Source organism: Eleutherodactylus coqui, chromosome 3 (genome assembly GCF_035609145.1).
Source record: "Eleutherodactylus coqui strain aEleCoq1 chromosome 3, aEleCoq1.hap1, whole genome shotgun sequence".
In the NCBI taxonomy this organism is placed as follows: Eukaryota; Metazoa; Chordata; class Amphibia; order Anura; family Eleutherodactylidae; genus Eleutherodactylus; species Eleutherodactylus coqui.
The window spans coordinates 159,397,676-159,420,005 of NC_089839.1; the positions used below are offsets into that span (position 1 = coordinate 159,397,676).

A 22,330-nucleotide genomic window follows, 5' to 3' on the forward strand; every position below is an offset into this window, starting at 1 on the left:
TAATCGGCAGTGGAACGCAAGACATCCACGGTGCACCATGGGAGAAGCCCCACGGTGCACCATGGGAGAAAACCGCGGTGCATCCTTGGGAAAGGACCGGCAGCCATCTTTAAAAGAAGAAACTGCCCGAACGGGGATGCAGGTAAGCGTTTTGTTTTTTTTAATGTCAAAGGGATTGTTTTTAACGGGGCACAATGTGGGGTATGTTGAAGGAAAATTTTTGATTTCGCCGCGGGACAACCCCTTTAAGAGACCAAGGGCTATCACATAAGGCAATAAACACACTCTCTTGAAGAGTTGTAAGAACATTGCCTCTAATATTTATTCTAGGATATAGAAAAAAATATTTCCACTTGTATGGGTCAGATAGTCCGAATATATAAATAATCCCGACCGTATGAATAGCCTAGATTTTAGGGTCTAGATAAGGGTCTTAGCCCTAGCTACAGGTAGCAGCTCTCAGGTCCCTTTTCGATGTCCGTCTGATAGAAAACAGATGGGTGAGCAGGTTTCTGCGGGGATCGAATAGACTTGAGCCCTTTTGTGAGAAAATCTGTCCCCTCTTGGGACCTTAATGTGATACTAGAAAGTCTCTGTGAACCTCCTTTTTGAGCCAATACAGGCGATATCCCTTAAAAATCTATCTATTAAAGAAACTTTTCTAGCAACTATTATAACTGCTAGATGGATTGGTGAGTTACGGGCACCATCTTGTAGGGAACCTACTTAAAGGTATTAGATCGAATAGTGTTGAGGCTAGATCCATCCTTTTTTTTCCTAAGGTGGTGTCCACTTTTCACATGGAACAAGAGTTTTGCCCTCCTTTTTATCTAAACTTTAAAGACCAAGCACAGCATTGACACAATCTGGATGTCTGTTGTGCAGTCCTGACCTATTTAAGAGTCTCACAAACCTTTAGGAAAGCAGATCATTTATTTCTTCAATTCCAGGGACATAAACGGAAAGCAGCATCAAAAGACACCCTTGCTAGATGGATCCAGACAGCAATTCAGGAAGCATATAAATGCAGAAATTTGTCAGCCCAGAGGGCGATAAGAGTTCATTCTACGAGGGTTCTCGATTCCTCATGGGCCAAACACAGTGGAGCCTCAACAGAGCAGATTTGTAGGGCTGCGACGTGGTCTAGTGTCCATGTATTTTCTAAACCCTATCGCTTGGATCTCCATTCCAGTAGGAAACTGGCATTTGGGCGGAAGGTCCCCCAGGTTACAGTGATAACCTGGTCCCCCAGGTTACAGTGATAACCTGGTATTGCCTCCATGTGTGCTGTCAGGAGGGACGGTATGGTAAAACTGGAATTATTCTTTTTCTTAGTGGGCCACGTATCCGTTGTAATAATTTGAAGCCACTGTAGAATGATGGTAAGAGGTAGCTTTAAAGGGGTTGTCCCGCGGCGAAATCAAAAATGTTTTTTTCTACCTACCCCCACATTGTGCCCCGTTAAAAACAATCCCTTTGTTATTTAAAAAAAAAAAAATCTATTACCTGCATCCACGTTCGGGCAGTTTCTTCTTTTCTTCTTGTAAAGATGGCCGCCGGTCCTTTCCCAATGATGCACCGCGGTTTTCTCCCATGGTGCACCGCGGTTTTCTCCCATGGTGCACCGCGGTTTTCTCCCATGGTGCACCGCGGTTTTCTCCCATGGTGCACCGCGGTTTTCTCCCATGGTGCACCGCGGTTTTCTCCCATGGTGCACCGCGGTTTTCTCCCATGGTGCACCGCGGGTCTCTCCCATGGTGCACCGCGGGTCTCTCCCATGGTGCACCGCGGGTCTTCTCCCATGGTGCACCGTGGATGTCTTGCGTTCCACTGCCAATTACAGCCACCTAATTGGCTGATCGGCACCACGTGACGGGGCGGAGCTATGATGACGCGCAGACCAGCTCTCCGGCGCAAGCACACAGCAGAAGACCGGACAGCGCAAGCGCGTCTAAAGAAGCCAGAAGATGCAGAAATTAGTCGGAGCCATGGAGACGGGGACGCCAGCAACGGAGTGGGTAAGTGAATAACTTCTGTATGGCTCATATTTAATGCACAATGTACATTACAAAGTGCATTAATATGGCCATACAGAAGTGCTTAACCCCACTTGATTTCACGGGACAACAGCTTTAAGAACTCTCCTCTACCTGTCCCAGCGAGCACAAGAGCGGCAACCTCCATGTGTGCTGTCATGATGGACTTATAGAAAAGGAAATAACGGTAAGATTAATTCCAGTTTTTAGATGTTCGAATTTTGAGCTTTTAGTAAATTTTACATAGACATACGTGAACTGCTACAAGAAACCCTTTGATATCTAGTCATTGTGATAAATTGGGTAAAGTGGTTTGTGAGGTATTGGGTTCATTCTTGGCGAATTTTAAAGGAACACTTATGCGAGAGAATGTAGAAAAAAAGCCATGCCTTTACCTAATTTCCTCCTCCTTTTAACCCCTTGAGTGGCACGCCCGGAAATTTTCCAGGATGAGCTCCACTGCCCATAACGATATAGCCCGGAAGATTTCTGGGCTATGTTTCACTATAGGAGCTGCAGAGCACACTGCCATAAGCTGTGGCAGTGTGCTCTGCCTGCACAGACCCACACAGAGCAGTGCAGGACTTTGAAAAACAGAAGCAGGAAGATATTGCCGATCTGCCGGCAATCTCCCGCTTCTATTTTCAAAGTCCTGCACTTCTTTGTTTACAGGTTGCCATGGAGACCATTGGCTTGTTAGAAGCCAGCCGATGGTCTCTGTGGCAGGGAGAGCTGGTGCTTGGCTGTCAGAGGGTAGCCGGGCACCAGCTCTTACACAGCAGAGAATGGAGAAAACCTCTGATCTCTGCTGTTAACCCTTTAAATGCTGCGGTCTATGTGACTGCAGCATGTTAAGGGCTGTCACCATCGGACCCCCTGAATGTGATCAGGGGGTCCTGATGGGTCTCTGTGGAAGTCCCCTAAAGGGACAAAAATTAAAAAAAAAAAAAAAACTTTTAATTTTTTTTAACTTTAAAAAAACACTTGTCTCCCTTTACTTTGTAAAAAATTAAAAGCAAAATTACACATGTGGTATACCTGCGTCATAATGACCCAGAGGAGAAAGTTAGTACATTATTTAACCCCTAATGACACGGCCCTTTTTTTTTTTTCCCCTTTTCTTCCGCCCCCCTTGTTTAAACAAATCATAACTCCTTTATTTATGCATCGATGTCTCTGCGTGAGGGCTTGTTTTTTGCGGGATGAGTTGTATTTTTCAATGGTGCTATTTAAAGTACCATATAATGCACTGAAAAACGTTTACAAAATTCTAAGTGGAGTAAAATGGAAAAAAAAGACATTCCGCCATCTTTCAGTGCTTTTTGTTTCTACGGCACACAAACTGCAACAAAAATGACATAACTTTATTCTATGGGTCAGTATGATTACTACGATACCAACATTTGTATAGTGTTTTTTTTTTGCTGTACTACTTGTATATTTCTTAGACATTTAATTTTTAAATTTTCTGCTGCATCTTCTGTGCGCAATAACTTTTATTTTTCCGTCGACGTACTTGAGGAAGGGCTCATTTTTTGCGAGATGTCTTGTAGTTGACGTTAGTGCTAATTCTGAATACATACGACTTTTTGATCACTTTTTATTGCATTTTTTTTCTGGTAGACAGGGTGACAAAGTGCATTTCTGGCGTTCTTTATTTCTTTTTCGGACTACGTTCACAATGCAGGGTAAATGCACTACGTTGACAGATCAGACTTTTACGGACGGGGCAATACCAAATATGTATTTTTCTTTTATGATTTTTAGATTTTTGTTTTTTTATTACCGATGAGGCAAAAAGAGGGTGATTTAAACTTTTTTATTACTTTTTTTTTTTTTTTTTTTTAATTGTGAAAAAGTTGCGAAAAAGGAAAAAACTAATACAATTTGGTATTGGCATAATCGTACTGGCCTGTAGAATGACTTGACTTTAATATATTATTTATACTGATCAGAAAATACAGTGAAAAATAAACATGCAGAATTACAGATTTTGTTAATCTTGCCGTAAAAAGAAATGGAATAAAAAGCGATCAAAATTTTACATGTTCCAAAAAATTAGATAAATGAAGACTAGAGTTCATGTTGTAAAAACACGGCCTTCTAGAGCTTTGGCAATGGGGGAAACAAATGAATACGGCTCTTGGAATGTGGCAACACAAAAGCAAACCATTTAAGAAAAAAAAATGTTATAAATGTACAAAAATAGCAAAACATTAAAACAACTGTATAAACTTCGTATCACTGGAATCGTGCTGACTCGGGGAATAATGATATCACACTATTTATTCTGCACACTGAACGCCGTAAAATTAAAATCCAAAAAACAAATGGCAGAATTTCTTTTTTTTTTTCCCCCATTCTCCCTACAAATTTTTTTACAAAAGTTATGCAATACATCATATATACCCCAAACTGATGCCATCAAAAAGTACAACTTGTCCCACAAAAAACAAGCCCTCATATGGCTGTGTTAATGAAAAAATGAAAAAGTTATGACTCTTGGAACGCGACTGGAAAATTAGTTGAAATTAAATGATTAGACCATTTAAAAAACCTGCCCTGGTAGGTCTGACAGGGGGGTAAGAAACCCGCCACTCAAGGGGTTAATCCTAATTTACCTTATTGTATTTTAGAACTGAGTTATGTACACTGTAAATCTTTATCTCCTGGTTTAGTTCCATCATTCAATTATAAGTTTTTAGTGTTCATTTAAAACAATTAATTAATTGAGTCTATTTGGATAAGGGACTCAGGATTCACAGATCTCTCCTTGTTTGTATGTTCAAATACTCTGTAAGCTATTTTATATACAGAATATTTGAAGTCACTTAGGATGATAGTGGAACTCATATTTTTTGTTCTTTTTGTTACAGGTATTCCCTCCATTTCGGCTTTTGCCTCGACGAATTGTACTCCTAATTGGTGCTACAATGCAGGTGAATATTTTGGGGTAGTAATATTTAACTTTTCGTGGATTCTTGAAATCTGATCATGGATTGAAATATTGTATCTGTTATGTAGATAACGTCGGAAGGAGGTCCACAGCCTCAGTCCAACATCCTCTTCTCAATCACTGATGATAGTGTTGCCTCTGTAAGCAGTAATGGATTGGCGAAAGGGGCAAAAGTTGGAAATGTTACAGTGACTGGCGTCATTCAAGCTGTTGACAGTGAATCTGGAAAAGTAGCTATAGTTTCTGAGGTAATTTTTTGTTTTTCTTGGGAGACAATATTTAATAGAATAAATGGTCAGGTAACGATATAAAGTGTATACCTTAGCTAGGGGTATCTATGGGCGTAGAGTTACTATGAATTAGAAGATGTTCAATGCATTTTTTTCCCTGTAATTAAAGCATGCCTATCTTTTCGGGTGACTTTTCTTCCAGAATAAGCTACCATATGTGTACATGACAAATAACTGAATATTGAGGAATAGTTCTGGCCATTACATGGCGCTTGTCCTACATTTCTCCCCATTTCTACCTCTGCAGCCTTTATCTGTGATTTTCAGTTTTCTCAGAACTGGTGGGAGAGAGTGTGCTCTTATGCTGTTTTCTATACACTTGGGGCACAGAGAACTGCAAACTGTGTGCTGCATACAAAGAGCAGAGACATGACCATCATGTAGGACAGTGTACAACTATACTAACCTACTGAAGATGTGACTAAATGGCAGCCTCGGAATAAGTTGGCGCTATACAAATAAAGATTATTATTTGCTTTAAGCATGTCTTGTGAGTCTTTCCTTCTGTTCATCCTCCTTTCCTCCCATTGTCTCTCAGGCTCAATCAGCATGATGACTCCTTCCCCCTCTTCATTTCCTGTTGTGCTGCTGTTTAGTCTCAAGAGAAAGAAAACATCACTTGACAGCAGGCAGTGGATATAAAGTTAGGAGGAAGGGAGACCCCTAGTCCATCCGTACTTTAGAGTGATGTTTTAAAAAAAAAATTTTTTTTAAATGAAATTTTAATTAACTAGCAAAACTTCCATTTACTTTATCATATAAGCACAAGTTGTATGAGACGTTCATGACCATTTTAGAATGTCATTCTCTTCTTTCTTCAGGATAAAGTACTAGTTGAGGTAATTCAGCTGAAAGGTGTTCGAATCCATGCCCCAGTCACCAGAATGAAAAGTGGCACACAGGTGAGTAGCGGTGATATGGTAAATGGATAAGCCAAGTAAGCCTGATGGGTTGATACAGATAATAGACTACAGGGCTAAATTGGCAGAACATAAAATAAATTAAATGAAAATGGAGGAGGCAGCACCTCCATATAAATTCAACTCTTTATTCATGTCCTACAATATTTCAGTTTTGTTGAACCTTCCTAAAGCAATCAATTGAGAATGGAAATGTTGCAACAGGTAATAAAGATGTGTTCATATGGATGTGCTGTTTACTCCATTTTCCTTTTTGGTTACTTTGGATCTATTTGGAGTCTTCGGCTTGGACTTTTTAGTTATTTATTGTTTAACCCTTTTCTGCCACAGGGCGTAACTGTACATCCTGGCAGAGGGGTACTTAACACAACAGGACATACAGTTATGCTCTGGGGATAGCACGAGACCTCCCTCTTCAACGGCGGGGGTGCATCGGGACAGCGAGCCCCACTTTTAACCCCTTTCCTGACGCAATCTGTTGATTGCGGCATGTAAAGGATTCACAGAGGGAGCGTGTTCCCTCTGTGATGTCATCGGACTCTCGCGATGCACTGCCCAATGGGTTCCCATGGCATCGGGATGCAGGTGTCTTGCATTGTCAGTGTCTATGATTGCTATAACAAACGATAAGGCATTGCAGGACAGAATCCTTTGCAATGCTTTATCATAGCGATCATAGGTGCTATCGTACAAGTCCCCTACACGGACATAAAAGGGAAAAAAAAATGTATGTAAAAGAAAAAAGCACCTTTTTTTTCCTATATTAGCATAAAACTTTTTTTAAAATAAAATCCCACATATTTAGTATTGTCGTATCCGTAACGACACGTACAATAAATTGAACATGCTTTTTATCCTGCACGGCAAAAAGCGTAAAAAATAAAAAAAATAAATTAAACTGAGACAAAATGCGTTTGTTTTTTTTTTTTGTTTTTTTTTTGTTTTTGCCACTCAAACAAATGCGATAAGTGATCAAAAAAAGCTGTATGTACCCCAAAATGGTACCAATAAAAACTACAGCTCGTCTCACAAAAAGTAAGTCCCCACAGAACTCCATCCATGGAAAAATAAGTTGTAGGACTTTGAATGTGGCCATTTAGAAAAACATAATTTCCAAAACAAAGGTTTTTATTGGGGAATAATGGAAAAACCTAAAAAATATAAGCATTTTGGTATCGCTGTAATCGTACCCACCCACAGAAAAATAATGTATTGTGTCATTTATGCTGCATGATTAACGCTGTAAAAAAAACAAACAAATCTATAGCAGAATTGGTGTTTTCTCTCCCTGTTATCATAAAAAAAAGTTATAAAAGTTTTATAATATAGTCTATGTACCCACAAATGGCACCAATAAAAACTACAGCTCGCCACGCAAAAAACAAGCACTTATACAGCTGTGTCGATGGAAAAATAAAGTTATGGCTTTCGAAAAATGGGAATTAAAATCCAGCAAAAAATTGTTGCAACCGCATTCCCAAAATATGCCATGTCCTTAAGGGGTTAAAGACTTGCTTCAGTATGATTTTGGACTTCAGTGCTGCTTTGTTTGAATAAATGACAGGGGTTTTTAAAGGCATTTACTATTAATGACCTATCCTCAGGATAGATCATGAATAGTTGATTGGTGGGGGGTCCACTGCTTTAGATCCCTCCCGATGAGCTGATCCATCGGCCTCTTTCCTTTTGATTTCCTTTGCATTTGAGCCAGATGTCCGCATTCGTAGTCTAAGCCAGTATTGTAATAGGAGGCTTCGCTTCCACTGAAATCAATGGAAGCAATGCCTTCCATTACTCCTGCAGCTCCTTATTGCAGTTATAGCTGAAGGTTAAATAGAGGGCATGCGCTTTTTATAATTTTATTCATTCCTCTTATGTTCCAAAACTCCTTTTGGAGTTTAAATTGAATTCTCCTGCAGCTCTTCTCCAAATGGATGCCATTTTGGCATAAGAGAATTGGCCTTAACACACTAGGACTATAGGAGTGGCACCTGGATCCCCATTAATTGGGCCCAGGTGTTCACACTAAGTAAGCCCATTTTTAATTTTTGTGTACATCTGTTAAATTTTTTTGTTACATTTTGTTAAAATCCTCTGAAGCGCTATCCCAATCTTTTACTATTACTGCTTTTAGTCTCGGGTACTTATGATCCTTAAGCATTGGCGGTGGACACCCTAGTGGTCCAATGAAACCAGTTCTTGTTCCTGAACGCCACTGACTCCTATGATCCCACTGCTTCTCCAGAAAGCCAATAGGACATTCCAATGATCTGCATAGCGCCAGACTCTCCCGTGTTGTCCTTGGTACACCAATCTCGTTTCCCTACTGGCCAACACGCCCTAGGATCTGTTGTGGCAGGACCCAGTTCTTCACCTGCATTTGCATATGCTACATTTGACTGTGTGGCTGTTGAATTTGCATTTTTGAAAGCGCAGGGATTCCTGGCTACTGCTATCTATGCTCAGGGCCAGGAATCCTTTCTCTCTTATCTACAATAAAGTTTGGAACTCCTTCTTCAGATAAAGATGCGCAGCAGTATCCCCAACACATACATTTTTCCGTTCCTGAAATCCTTTCCTTCTTCCAATATGACATTGATATAGGCTTCAGCCTCAGCTCCTTATTGAGTCAAGTCTCCACGCTATCTATCTTTCTTCAACACCCTATGGCTTCCAAATCTGTGGTGCATACCTTTTCTGTGGCCCACCCCTAGGGACTGCTTTTGACCGTCCCAAAGTTTTCGTTGTCCCAATTGCACAACTAAGAAAGATTTTATTTATTTATTTTTGTTACTGTAAATTCCTTTCCTCGGATGATCATTGGGGGACACATCGAAGACCTTGGGTATAGCTGCTGCCACTAAAAGGCAGACCCTAAACAAAGGAACAGTTGACTCCTATGAACTATACCCCTTCTGTAGCCATTCTCAGTTTCTACGCAAGTAGTAGGAGAGGAAAAGCCTAAAGGCTTATTGCATATATAACTCAAAAACAAGTGAAGGGGGTATCTCAGCCGGTACTCCACAATGGATGGGTGCTGTGTCCTCCAATGAACACCCGTGAAAGGAATTTTACAGTAAATAACAATTCCACGCTTTTTTTTTTTTTCTTCTTCGGATTACCCCATCTACCCAAAAATGAATAGAAAGTGATCAAAAAGTTCTATGCACTAAAAAATTGTACCAATAAAAACTACAGTGCACCCCACAAGTGAAGAGGCTTAATACAGTCCGATCAATGCAATACTAAGGTAAGTTATGGGAAATAGACTGTCAACAGCATTGCTTTTTATCTTTTTATTAGTTAAGGAGTAGTGAAACACAAAATCTGTGTAAACTTGTGATCACCACAGTAGTATTAGCCCACTTAAAAAAAGTGTGTTTTTTTTTTTGTTTGTTTTTTTTGTTTTTTTTTTATTACATTGCTTAGTCCATTTAAGTGGTACTGTTTGGTACAACTGAAAACTCGTACAGCTATCTTGAATAAAAAATAAAGCTATGGCACTTGAAAGGCAGGGATGAGAAAAGAAAATGAAGAGTTAAATCTATTTATTTCGTGTAAATGCATACATTATAGATAATGGCTTGGTGTGTATATTAGGAAGAATTGTATGCAAATTAACGTGACTTTGTTTTGTTTTCTGTCCCCCGTCAGATGCCAGTTTATATAATGGGAATCTCTAGTAGCCAGACCCCATTCTCATTTGGCAACACGGTACCTGGCCTCACTTTTCACTGGTCTGTGAAAAAACGAGATTTTATAGAGGTGAAGAGCAGGCATGATGAGGTAAGGAGAGCTTTGTGTTAAAGGGGTTGTGCAGTTGTAAACTATTGATGGTCTTTCTGCAGGATAGGCCACTAATAGATCAGTAGGAGTCTGCAGTCTGGGATCCCCTCTGATCAGCTGTTCTATAGGCCAGTGTTCTTGGGCACTAAGCAGATTTCTGCAGTAAGAGGACTGCTCTATTCTCACTACAGTGGCCAGGGTTGGTATTACAGGCACAGTTCCCATTGAAAGATGAAAAACAATAAGGACAGCGCCCCTCTTACAAATATCCAAGAAAACCAAACAATGTTGAAAGGTGTAGATTAGAAGATGAAAAATGACTTACCCGGTGTGGGTGGAGGATGCTTCCCAGGAGGGGAGAACCCATCCACTCTACACCTCCAAGTCCTGGTCTGCACGTAGTAACAGAGGACAAATGTCCGCAGGATCCAAATGGAACAAAAGAATGTATATTCCTTCAATAACCCCCCCCGTGGATTCGGGGAGGAGCTTGCCCAAAATTTGTTGTATCTCCCAAAAACAAGGGGATGCAACTCCTCAAAGGGAACACAAATGTAAAAACATGCAAAAGTATTTTAGGCGCTCTAAAGGAACGTACACCTTTAAATGTAAATGCAGGAAATTCCTGTTGAATTTATTACAAAGAAACCTAAAATAATGGCAAATAGCAAAGTGCCAAAAAGCAAATTATGCAAATATGCAACGCGTTTCGTCGCTCCTGTGGCGACTTTCTCAAGCATAAACATGTATAGTCACATACAGCTATATATATGTAAAAGCAACCACTTACATTAGAACACTAACCAATCCTGATCCATTCATCTGTTTCCTCCAGCGTGTCCTGATGGAAATGCACGCTGAGGCTTGCCGCCCGGTGCAGTCCGTAGGACTTCCGGGTTGCGGCCACCACGTAAGACGTCATGACGCCTAGGGCGTCATGACTGTCTTCCGGTGTATATACATGGGCTTTGCAAAACAGTCTGTAAGACTTCCGGGTTTTCAGACTGTTTTGCAAAGCCCATGTATATACACCGGAAGACAGTCATGACGCCCTAGGCGTCATGACGTCTTACGTGGTGGCCGCAACCCGGAAGTCCTACGGACTGCACCGGGCGGCAAGCCTCAGCGTGCATTTCCATCAGGACACGCTGGAGGAAACAGATGAATGGATCAGGATTGGTTAGTGTTCTAATGTAAGTGGTTGCTTTTACATATATATAGCTGTATGTGACTATACATGTTTATGCTTGAGAAAGTCGCCACAGGAGCGACGAAACGCGTTGCATATTTGCATAATTTGCTTTTTGGCACTTTGCTATTTGCCATTATTTTAGGTTTCTTTGTAATAAATTCAACAGGAATTTCCTGCATTTACATTTAAGGTGTACGTTCCTTTAGAGCGCCTAAAATACTTTTGCATGTTTTTACATTACAGTTCCCATTGAAGTTAATGTGAACACTGCCTGTAATACCCAGTTTGGTTATCAAAAGAACCAGGAAGTCCAGATTGGTGAAAAATATGCATAAAATGTGTGAAATCACAAACACCATAGCAAATGTATGACAATTGCATTGAAATCTCATGGACCACTTCTTACTGACCAAAATTCACTTACCCATGTGAATACAGCCTTAAAGGGGTACATGTCACCTTCCTTCAGCACCAAAAACTATGAATTCAGAGGGAAACCGCTGGAACTGAGGAGCTGATGAGTATAAAATATACATCACCGGCTCCCTGTGCCTTTCCCTGCGCCTTTCCCTGCAGCGCCATAATTCAGTTTATGGTGCTACTAGGAGGTATTGGGTTTCCTTTATGGGATCTTCTGCTGAGGGGTGTGATTCTTTCAGCCCTCTTTCCCCAAGAGTCTGTCATGGGTGCTCTCCTCTCTTGAAATTGACAAACGCCTTACAGAATTCACTCTTCAATCTCTCCTTTTGTGAGTGTTTTGCTACCTCTACAGCCTATGTGATCTACCCTCCCTGATAACTTGGATGCTTTCTTCCCATTTCAAAATCTAATGTGTCACTTACAGCCTCCTTAGACAAGCACATCCTTAACCCTTTCCAATCCACTGTCTGACGTCTAAAGACATTATGATTTAAGGCTGTACAGCTCCAATGTTGGAAGACATTCGTTGGAGTTCTCTTACTGTATATTGCCAGCCTGTCTGCTGTCGGAGCCTATCCAATGTGTTGCCTCATGCAGTACTGGCTTTAGCCAGCATATAGCGCCATTGTATAACAGCAGAAAAAGAGAAGGGCCCCCAGGGAAAACCAGAATACAAATTGGATTAGAAAGGTTAATACAAGTGCAGAAGTGCATCCCTAATAAATTTGTTTGAGAGAAGGAAGGGTGAGCATGAGATGACACAGCAAGTATGGAAGTATGTAAAAAGCAAGGGGACAGCCAGCTATGTGAAGGAGTTACAGACCCCAATACAGAGAAAAAAATGGTTGGACATGTTTAATGAAGACTATTTAGAAAGTTGCTTAATTTTGCACTTGGGAAGCAAATTAACAAAAGGAAAAACTTAATGCAAAGGTACGTACTTTGAAGTACAATAGCAAGTACTTCCCATAGTCCTTAATAAATCAGCACCCACCGTTTCTATTTTTATCTTAGATGGGCTTCAGTAGAAATTTAATATTTTAAGTATTACATAAAAACAAAGTACTGTTATAAGTAATTGTAGAGCCTGGATCATATAAATTGATACTGGATCTTTAAGAGGTTGACTTATGTTAGAGCTATTGAGTTGTAGACAGGATGCTCATTATAATAAGTGATAAAACGTATAGTATGAAGATTTTGGTGGCCAAAGAGCTAATTCTATGGCATTCATCTTTTTAATCATTGTATTGTTAACCACACTCCAGGCATCTAGTATATTAAAATGCATAACTGTTCTGCTCTGACTTTCTCTTGCCAGGCATCTTTTAATCTCCCAGAACAATACAACTTTGCTATGAATGTTTATGCCAAAATGAAAGGGAAAACTGGGCTCAGAGTAACGGTACGAGTAAGTGATGCTTCAGCCAACCAATTCTTTGGCCATACCCAGGAATTGTCGGATGAGATTCAGATTCAGGTAATTGATCTGAAAACACATTTCTCATTTTATGTCATCCTTCCTATAGTGAATTGTATAATTATGTCCACCTTTAAGAATAGACTGTAGTTTTATGTACCTTCTATATATGCAGTACTGCAATGACTGAGTTATTAATGTAAGTCAATAATTAAAGAGACTGTCCAGTCAAGGGCTAAAAAAAGTATGTTTGTCGTTACCTGCAGGGATTACCTGCTGTTTATATTTCTCAGATCTTTTTGCTTTAGTTCATCTCCGTTAGAGCAGAGCTGTGATGTGTGACTACAGCTTAGCTGCTGTGTCTATGGGTAGTCTGAGACGAACAACCTGTCTCATCATGGCTTCAGATTGGTGCTCCAGCCCTCCTCTACAGCTCTGCCTCTTCTGATTGGCAGCTGTGTGTAAGCAGTCTATCACATGATCTGGAGGTCAGTGCATGTAGAACTGCGTTCCAATATAGTGAGGGAAGAATGGTCATAAAGTACACATAGCTAAGCTATCGGGGAGAAAATGTTGGACATCAGGTAATTTCTCATGTACTGAGGTAAATGAGCCTTAGTAAGGGGGAGCTTGTAGGGTAGCTTTTAATCTGTCAGGATATCATTGTTCTTCCTGGGTTTTTTTCTCTGCTAATCTGATTTTTGTTTCTTTTCTTTTTCCTATAACACTTTTAACTGCAAATTCCTGTTTTAGGTGTTTGAACGATTGCATTTAATAAACCCAAACATAGAAGCTGAACAGATACTTATGTCTCCAAATTCCAACTTGAGGCTACAAACAAACAGGTAATTGCTTTTTGTTTGGAGATTGCAGTAGTTCATTACACATTTACAAAACACTGAAACTTATGTAAACTATTGTTACCAATCAAGAGAAAAAGGTAAAAAAAAAGTCTTAGTTTTTTGTTGTTTTTTCTTCGCTCTCCTTGAGTTTAGTTTGACTCCGTTCTGTCCACTTTCAGTTTTTCGGATTGGGGAAAAAAAGCGTAGCTTGCAGTTATTGTTCCCGTGCAAAAAGAAAGGAGGGGGAAGCAACTTTCTGTGTTTGTTTGTTTTTTGTTTTGTTTTTTTTTTCTTTTAAAATCAATGACCGAGGAAAGAAAGCTATGGGACTTCTGTCTGCCTTCAGTGTTGAAGTGACACTTTTTTTTAAAATCCGTACACTGCAAAGCAAAACATTAAGGGCCCATTTAGACACAATTATCGCTTAAAAGATGTCGTTAAAGCAACTTTTCAGCGATAATCATTGTGTCATTTACATTGCAAGATGATCGCTCAAGATGTCACAATGTAACACACAATGATTATTGCTCAAAAGATGGCTTTTGAGTGATAATCCTGTGTCTAAATTGGCCTTAAGTAACCTCAGGGGGAGGAAGGAAGAGAAGTAAAGTAAAGCCCTGGGAAGAGGAGGGGGAGGGAGAATCCCACCCCACCACCATCCAGGAGTGTGCATTCTGTTGGCGTGGAGTAAGGCTGCCTGTCCACAAGCGAGGTGGAATATCGCTAGCAATGTGCCGCCTCAGGGGAGAGAACTGACAATTATCTGCGGTGAGCCTATTTGACAGATGGGCTAATCGCGGAGAATCACGGCATGCTGCAATTTGAGTCCGGCGAGCGGAGAATCGCTATGATTCTCCGCTCGTGGACAAGGGGCTGTGCTTTCCATAGCAACACTATGAAAAGCGTGCACTGCGTTACTCGTGGCTGGATTATTACAGCGAGTAACGCAATGCACTATCGTCCGTGGACAGCAGCCCTAAGATCTCTGGCTGACCTCCCAGACTGAAACATGTGGAGTGTGCATTAACCTGCACATCTAATAATCAGCTATTCTATCCCAAAAAAGATATTTGCATGCATGCAGCAGATCTGCTTCAGTTTGTAATCAGTCCACATTCAGGTAAAATCTAATCGGCTTTAAAAGGTTTGAAAAAAATCCCCATTAGATTCATAGTTTGAGAATAAATGTAACTGAGTTAATGGACATGTTGAGGGAAAAGCAAAATAACAAAAGGTGACACTTTTTGCCAACGTTTGGCTTCATCAGCAATAATATTTAAAATCTGATGTGCAAGATACTTTACTGTTACCAAAGGGTCTAAACTTTACTGTGGGAATGAGTGTGTATAATAGTATTATCTTTTGTTGGTCCATTCCTTTATTCTAGTATATATTATAAGTGTGATTTATTAATGTGTTATTTTTAATACAGAGACCAAGCAACCACTGTTAATTATCGGATATTGAATGGGCCAAACAGGCCACCTGTTGTAAAGGTGGACCGGAATGGACTACTGTCAACAGGCTCGCTAACTGGAGTTTCTACCATAGAAATTAACTCCCAGGAACCCTTTGGAATCAATCAAACTATTATTGTGTCAGTTAAGGTAATTTCCTAGTATTATACGGTTTTTAATTAAAAATGTATCCCTTTTTATTTAGGATATAAAAATTTAGCTTTATTATAATAGCCATATTTACGCTTTAACTCCAAGATGCTCCTCAATATGTGTTACGATTTAATTAAAAAAAAGTGCATTGTGGTGCTTGTGTAGAACCACTGAAAAGTGACATAAGTTATTGCTGAAATTGTATCCGTTTCTTAGCTAACGTTAAAACCCATGGTGAGACCATTATTTATGGCTGGGCTGTAGCTTTGATTGATTTACCTAGCAACAATAGTGCTGGAGCAGAGTCTGCTTTGTAGCTTCATTAAAAGCTCATAGCATTGGGAGTCTGGATTAAAGATGTGTCAGATGCCATGTCAATTGTCCCAATGTTGTGGAACAAGGAATACGTGATCTGTTCAGGGAGCCGGTGGATCTGGAGGGTGTAGGGGTTTTTTGTTAGTTTTTTTGGGGGGCCTGAAAGTTCAGTTTTGACACCTTACAAGTAAACTAATAGAAAGCACATTATATGCTTATGTAAAATACTCAGATAACGTGCAGTGAGTCAGATGGTGATGATGCACAGTAAAGCATAAAGTGAATGTCCTTCAGTTTAACATGTCTTTAGGATATTCTACACTGATTAATTTCTCCACATATCTCTACAGCTGAGATCTGATTTTCTGATATAGCACTAGCAATCTCCTGCACAGATATGGAATGAAGGCTTGAGGGTTTACTGCATGCCTTATGGTGGCTTGCAGGAAGCCACAATTTTATTGCTTCATTATATGGTTGGGTGATGGGAAGCAGGTAAACTAACTGCTATAAACCTATCAAGAAATTGGCACACAGTGTCGTACCTATTAGATCACTTAAATACCCACTTTTTTAAGACTGATAAGTATTTAAGTTACCTTAATCTGTACCAAAGAATAAAGGTTCCTACTTTCATAAAAAGGAGGTTGGATGGGGAAAAGTCATATTTAAACGTCCCTTTACACGGGACGACTGACGGGCAAACAATGCACTACTCATCCCTGTGTCTCCGCGCTCCTGTGCTCCTGCACGGGAGTTAGCAGAACTGGCTGGTTCATGGAGTGGCCAGCAGGGGGGCGGGGCGGTGCAGGAGATTTCTCTCCTCCTTGCTCCCCCGCCCCCCTCCATTCACATAACACAGCGGCCGTTCACTTATGCAGCATAAAAGATGGCCAATGAGCTTCATTGCTCATCGTGCAGTTTAAACAGCTGCCGTTCAGTAGTGAACGGCCGCTGTGTTATCTCAATGGAGAGGGGCAGGGGAGCAAGAGGGGAGAAATCTCCTGCACTGCCCCTGCCCCCCTCCAGACCTTGAGAGTACAGTCCTCATTTTTCAGTCTACCAAGGTGACAGTTGTGGTGATAAACAGTGCTGTAGCTGTAGAAATGTAGGAAACGTTGAGGACTGTAGGGCTCCATGTCTTTGGTCCCACTTGGTGTGGGAGGACATGATAGTGTTTTTTGCTTTCTAGGTTTGATGGTAAACCTAACTTTTTGAACATGAAGATTGCTTCTGACATTTATGTAAGCACAATTGAGCATTGTTTCAATAAACTATGCATAAATCAATACAACAAGCGAATGTGAAACACTATGTCCTATATCTTATTATAGTAAATGCCTCTTTCTCCACTTATCAGTCACTGCTTCTCGCTCCTTCACTAATCATTCACTCTGAAATTGTGCTAAAATTCATCTCCACACAGCTCTGTTCACTGAGACATCAGGTTTAGAAATGAGCGAACCTACTCGTTTCGAGTAATTACTGGATCGAGCACCGCGATTTTCGAGTACTTCCGTACTCGGGTGAAAAGATTCGGGGGGGCGGGGAGAGGCGTGGCGGAGCGGGGGGGTAGCAGCAGGGAACAGGGGGGAGCCCTCTCTCTCTCCCCCCCCCCCCCCCCCCCCGCCCCTTACTCCCCGCTGCAACCCCCCGACTCACCCACGGCGCCCCCGAATCTTTTCGCCCGAGTACAGAAGTACTCGGAAAATCGTGGCGCTCGGGAGAAAAAGGGGCGTGGCCGAGTACGCTTGCTCATCTCTAATCAGGTTACATGCTGCTTATAGTCGATGGAGAAGGGAGGTGGAGGAAGCAGCTGCAGAGAAAGGCCAAGGGAGACTTTGGTGCTGCTGCTCAAGGTTTTAATAAGGTTTTAATAGTGCTGGGTTCACACTTGCACTACTTAGTACTGCTTTATTATCTCTATGCTGCATCTGATGAGAGATAGGAAGTAGGATCTTGTCTTCTATATGTGCTGTGTATAAGGGACTAGCTCTGTAAATATTGACAGAGCCTGCATAGGGGAAAACTGATGAAAATATCATACAAAAGTTATATAATGACCAGATTGCTGTTACTCATGAACACACAAGGTGGTATAGTCTGAAAAGTCACCTGAAATAACGGTTACGCTTTTAAGTTCTCCAAGAGAAGCTAATAATCTTTACCCTGTACTTAGAAGCTCTAAGAGTACAATGACCTGAAGTGGCCTGTATTCTAAGGTCAGTAAGAGCATTCTTAGAACTAGATTGACCCGATATTTGCTACGCGAACATAAAACCTTTCCAACCATTTTTCTAAACCTTTTAAGAACTGAAAATGTAGTTTATCCTGAAGTCCTTGTCAGTTAAAATAAATCAGTGTACCAACTTCTAACTGAGCGTACCCCTTGAACTGTTCGCCATCCACAGCTTGATCTTCCACGTTTTGGGAACATGGCAACAGTCAAACTGGTAAGTACTGGATATGAACATTTCTTAAAAACGCTTGACTCTCCCTAGCGGTGCTGTTGGCTAAAGTACAACTGCGCTGCTAGACTTAGGCCTCATGTCCATTGGCAAAATCGAATTGCGGCTTCCGCTGCGGAATCCGCATTCAATTTTGCCCAAAGGGATCCATTAGCGGGCAATTAAATTGTAATTTGCACTCGCGGATGGCATTTTAATGGATTTGCGTTTTCTCCCGCACTTGAGAGAAAACTCAGCATGCTCCATTTTCTGTGGGTCTCCCGCAGGCTTCCATAGGCTTCTATGGTCCCGCGGTACACCCGCAGCTGAATTTCTGCTCTCCGGCGCGGGAGCCCGGAAGAGCAGGAGTTGAAAAGAGTGCACGGCGCATGCACGCTGCCAGCGTGCCGAGCACATCCGCTAGGCAGAGAGAAAGAAGATCCGGCCGCAACGGACAGGAACCCGCAGCGTCTGGACAGGTGAGTTAAATCTTTTTTCAGGCCTCATGTCCGTGGGAAAGGAGGGTAATGCTGTGGGATTCTGCATGGAGAATTCGCGCGGGCCCGAATTTCCTAGTGGACATGAGGCCTAAACATTGGAACTTTGACCTTACCTGGCAGGGCACTCAATGTATCAAACTCACATTTTATGATTTTTACGGCGTGGTGAGGATGTAACAAATATAATGATACCAAAATAATACACCAAAGGTCAGTCACGCAAAGGGGTCAAAGTGTGGAGCAAGAAAAAGCCTGTAGGCTTTCTTATGAGATTAACGGAATGAATCTATAGTTTCAGAATAAAACCTACATGATTGCAAAATGTGCCTGCAACAAAAGACAGCGCTTCAACAAACTAAATGTGAAGCTGCACATAAACCATGGTTTGACAAATCCAGTAACAGAACCCCATGCTTCAGCACTTATGCACACCAAATGTCTGAATAAAATTTGTACAACTGTTTTGTACTAACCACATAAAAAATACAAGCTTCTTTGCGCATGTTTTGATCAGTTCGCCACATCCAGCAAACCTTGTTGGAAGGGTTTCTAAATCTACAGACGCCTCTCTTTGGTCAAAAAGCCTCCAAATGAATGGGAAAGCTGGCTAGCTGGCTATTCTGACTGAAGAACCTAGACTGATGGGTGAATGAGGATCCCTTTTAATATGATGTTGGACTGTCCTTAGATTGGAACTAAACGTCTTTTAGTTGTGTATATGATGACAATCTGCTTAGTTTTCTTTACAAAAACAAAATAAAAAACTTGCATGGTCTTTTTGAAAATTTTCGGTCTTTTATCTCACAGGTATCACCAATTTCATACATGTGCATTGTGACTAGCCCTGTTATACACACTGGAAACAGTCATTTATTGTCTGCAATTCCTCTGGGAGCTACATTGCGTTTCTCAGCCCGTTTCCATGACAACACCGGCGAGGCCTTCCATGCACAGAATTCCATTCTCAACTTTGCAGTTAACAGGTTTGAGAAGATTCCGTATTTTTGGGCATTTAACAAAGCCATTAGGGTTTATGCAAATGTTGATATTTGCAGTCGGAGAACATTTTAAAGATCGCTACATTTTACTTTCTAGTCCTTCACAAGTTTGTAGTTTACAAAAACAGAATAGTGTAGACTATTTGACTTTCAAAACTTTGTATAAATATATTAAAATGGTTAAAATGATTGAAATACTGGATGTGCGATATTATATTTTAAAGAGATGCTAAAACTATATTCTTAAGTGGATTTGCTGTGCCGTCTCAAACTAGGAAGAGGCTGATTGTAGTGTTCTTCAGTGAGGGTTACTGGCAGGAAGTGCATAAAAAAAAAAAAGCCTATCCCTAAAATTACTTCCAGCCCTGAAAAGCTTCTTTACAAATACAGTATGTAAATGTTTTATGATGATAGTACATTTTTAACCACATGATGGCAGTGTTGTGACATACATGACCAGTATATGTCTATATTATATGTTGGGTTTATATTGTGTTTCTTAATATCTTATATTCTATTTTTGGTTTCAGGGATGATTTTGTACAGATTGTAAAGGGGCCCACAAATGACAGCTTTATCATGCGCACAGTCAATGTTGGTTTTACAATATTTAGAGTGTGGGATACAGAGAATCCTGGAATTTCCGATTATGTTCCTATCCCCGTACAGCACAGCATTTACCCAGCTGTCAAGGAAGAAGCTGTGGTTGGTGATGTAATCTGTTTTGCATGCCCAGTAACTAGTCAGGAAGGTAAGAAACTGTTTTATGTACCCTATCTTTTACAGGTATAGTAACACCCTTGGCCATCAATTTACAGGTTTATGTACAAATATCTGCATGAAAGTCAAGTACCATATATACTCGAGTATAAACCTAGTTTTTCAGCACATTTTTTTTGTGCTGAAAAAGCCCCCTTCGGCTTATACTCGAGTCAGGGAAGGGTTAAAAAAAATAAAACACCTCCATACTCCCCTCCCAGCCGGCGTCTGTGTCCCCGGCAGTGGTGTGGCAAGCTGCTTGAATTCCTGTGTTCCCAGCGGCAATGCGGCAAGCTGCTGGAAGTCTCCCCACTGCCCTCCTCTGCCATCCTCTCTGCTCGGCTCAGTCATCCCCCACCGTCAATGCTGTGATTGGATCGAGCGCCAGCCAATCACAGCCAGCGCTCAATCATTCACAGCCAATCCCTGCTGTCATCTCCCTGCTGGGCTTTCAAATCCCCCACTGTCAGCCCAGCGCTGTGATTGGATGCAGTGCCAGCTGTGATTGGCTGGCGCTCAATCCAATCACAGCGCTTACACAGAGATGACAGAGCCGGGCAGAGAGGATGGCAGTGGTGACAGCGGGGAGAGTTCACGCAGGTTGCCACACAGACGCCGGCTGGGAGGTGAGTATGGAGGGTTTTTTTTTTTTTTACCCAGTATATAGCTAGGCTTATACTCGAGTCAATAAGTTTTCCCAGTTTTTTATGGTAAAACTTATTGATTCGGCTTATACTCGGATCGGCTAATACTCGAGTATATACGGTAACTTTGTAAATTTGTTTTACTTAATGTGCACATATCTGAAATTGCAGACTGTATTTCAAACCAAAATTAAGAAGAAAAAAAAAAGGCGATACGGTGCCCACAGGACCTACATAACCGCTCGTGTTTACATCGGTTGCACTCTTTTAGTCTCACATCTGTAGCCTACGTTGGTAAAGGTGTCCTATAAACTCTGTGTGTCACATCCACGGCTCTTCTTCTGGTATACTTCACTCCCTTTTGTGTCCCATGAAATGTACATAATACGTTTTACACACACTAGTCCTTCTTTCTTTTGTCACTTGTGTTGTGTTAACTGATCACAGTGCAGTAAAATGCTCCTTACAGGACATTCCTGTAGAGATACAGTAATCTTCCATCTTAAACCTTGTAGACCAGGAAGGTGTACAAGAAACGTCTAAGTAAACCATCCTGTTGGTTATGTAGCTGCTTGTACAAGGTTTTCTAAGGTTAGAGTCAAACAGATCCTTCCCTAGGTTTTTGTAGCAATTTTTAATTCAAAGTCAGAAATACAAAGGAAGGACTTCTACTATTTCCTGCTGGATCCACTTCTCTTCGGGCTTTGGCTAAAAAAAAAAAACTGTGTGAAAAACTGGCGCCGCGACATAGCCACATGTTTCTGCCACATATTTAGCATGAATTTACATTCATGTGAATCCAAGTGTGGAATTTCCAACAAGGATCCCCTTTAACACGGACCCATATCAGAATTTCTGCATCTGTATTTTGCCCATTCACAGGGCTAAATCCACATGTGGATCAGTGTCAGATATTCGCCTCTTGGATACGGATTTCTGCTGTGGTTTTAGAGGCAGAATCTACTTGAGAAATTCTGCCTTGGATTCTGCCATGTGCACATACCATTAGACTTCATTCACACAGTAGGATTTTGGTTCAGCATTTCTAAGCAAAAATCCGGAGTGGAACATGCAGAGAAAAAAAACTAATGGGAAAATGTGTGCCTCTTCCATGTTTTGGACCTACTCCTGCATATACTGATTGAAAATAATGTTGTGTGTAAAAGGCTTATTCGGATGAGTGCGATTTTGGTCC

The 22,330-nt window shown here is 41.0% G+C and overlaps 1 protein-coding gene across 1 annotated transcript in view; it reads left to right on the top strand.

Annotated features, from left to right (window-relative positions):
- NUP210 (nucleoporin 210) overlaps nucleotides 1-22,330 on the top strand; it is a 123,392-nt gene that overhangs the window by 58,931 nt on the left and 42,131 nt on the right. Inside the window, exons 24-32 of the mRNA XM_066596448.1 lie at nucleotides 4,913-4,975; nucleotides 5,061-5,240; nucleotides 6,104-6,184; nucleotides 9,857-9,988; nucleotides 12,922-13,080; nucleotides 13,774-13,865; nucleotides 15,295-15,469; nucleotides 19,542-19,717; nucleotides 20,263-20,483. Of these exons, the coding sequence (XP_066452545.1) occupies nucleotides 4,913-4,975; nucleotides 5,061-5,240; nucleotides 6,104-6,184; nucleotides 9,857-9,988; nucleotides 12,922-13,080; nucleotides 13,774-13,865; nucleotides 15,295-15,469; nucleotides 19,542-19,717; nucleotides 20,263-20,483 (1,279 nt within the window). The remainder of the gene's footprint in view (nucleotides 1-4,912; nucleotides 4,976-5,060; nucleotides 5,241-6,103; nucleotides 6,185-9,856; nucleotides 9,989-12,921; nucleotides 13,081-13,773; nucleotides 13,866-15,294; nucleotides 15,470-19,541; nucleotides 19,718-20,262; nucleotides 20,484-22,330) is intronic.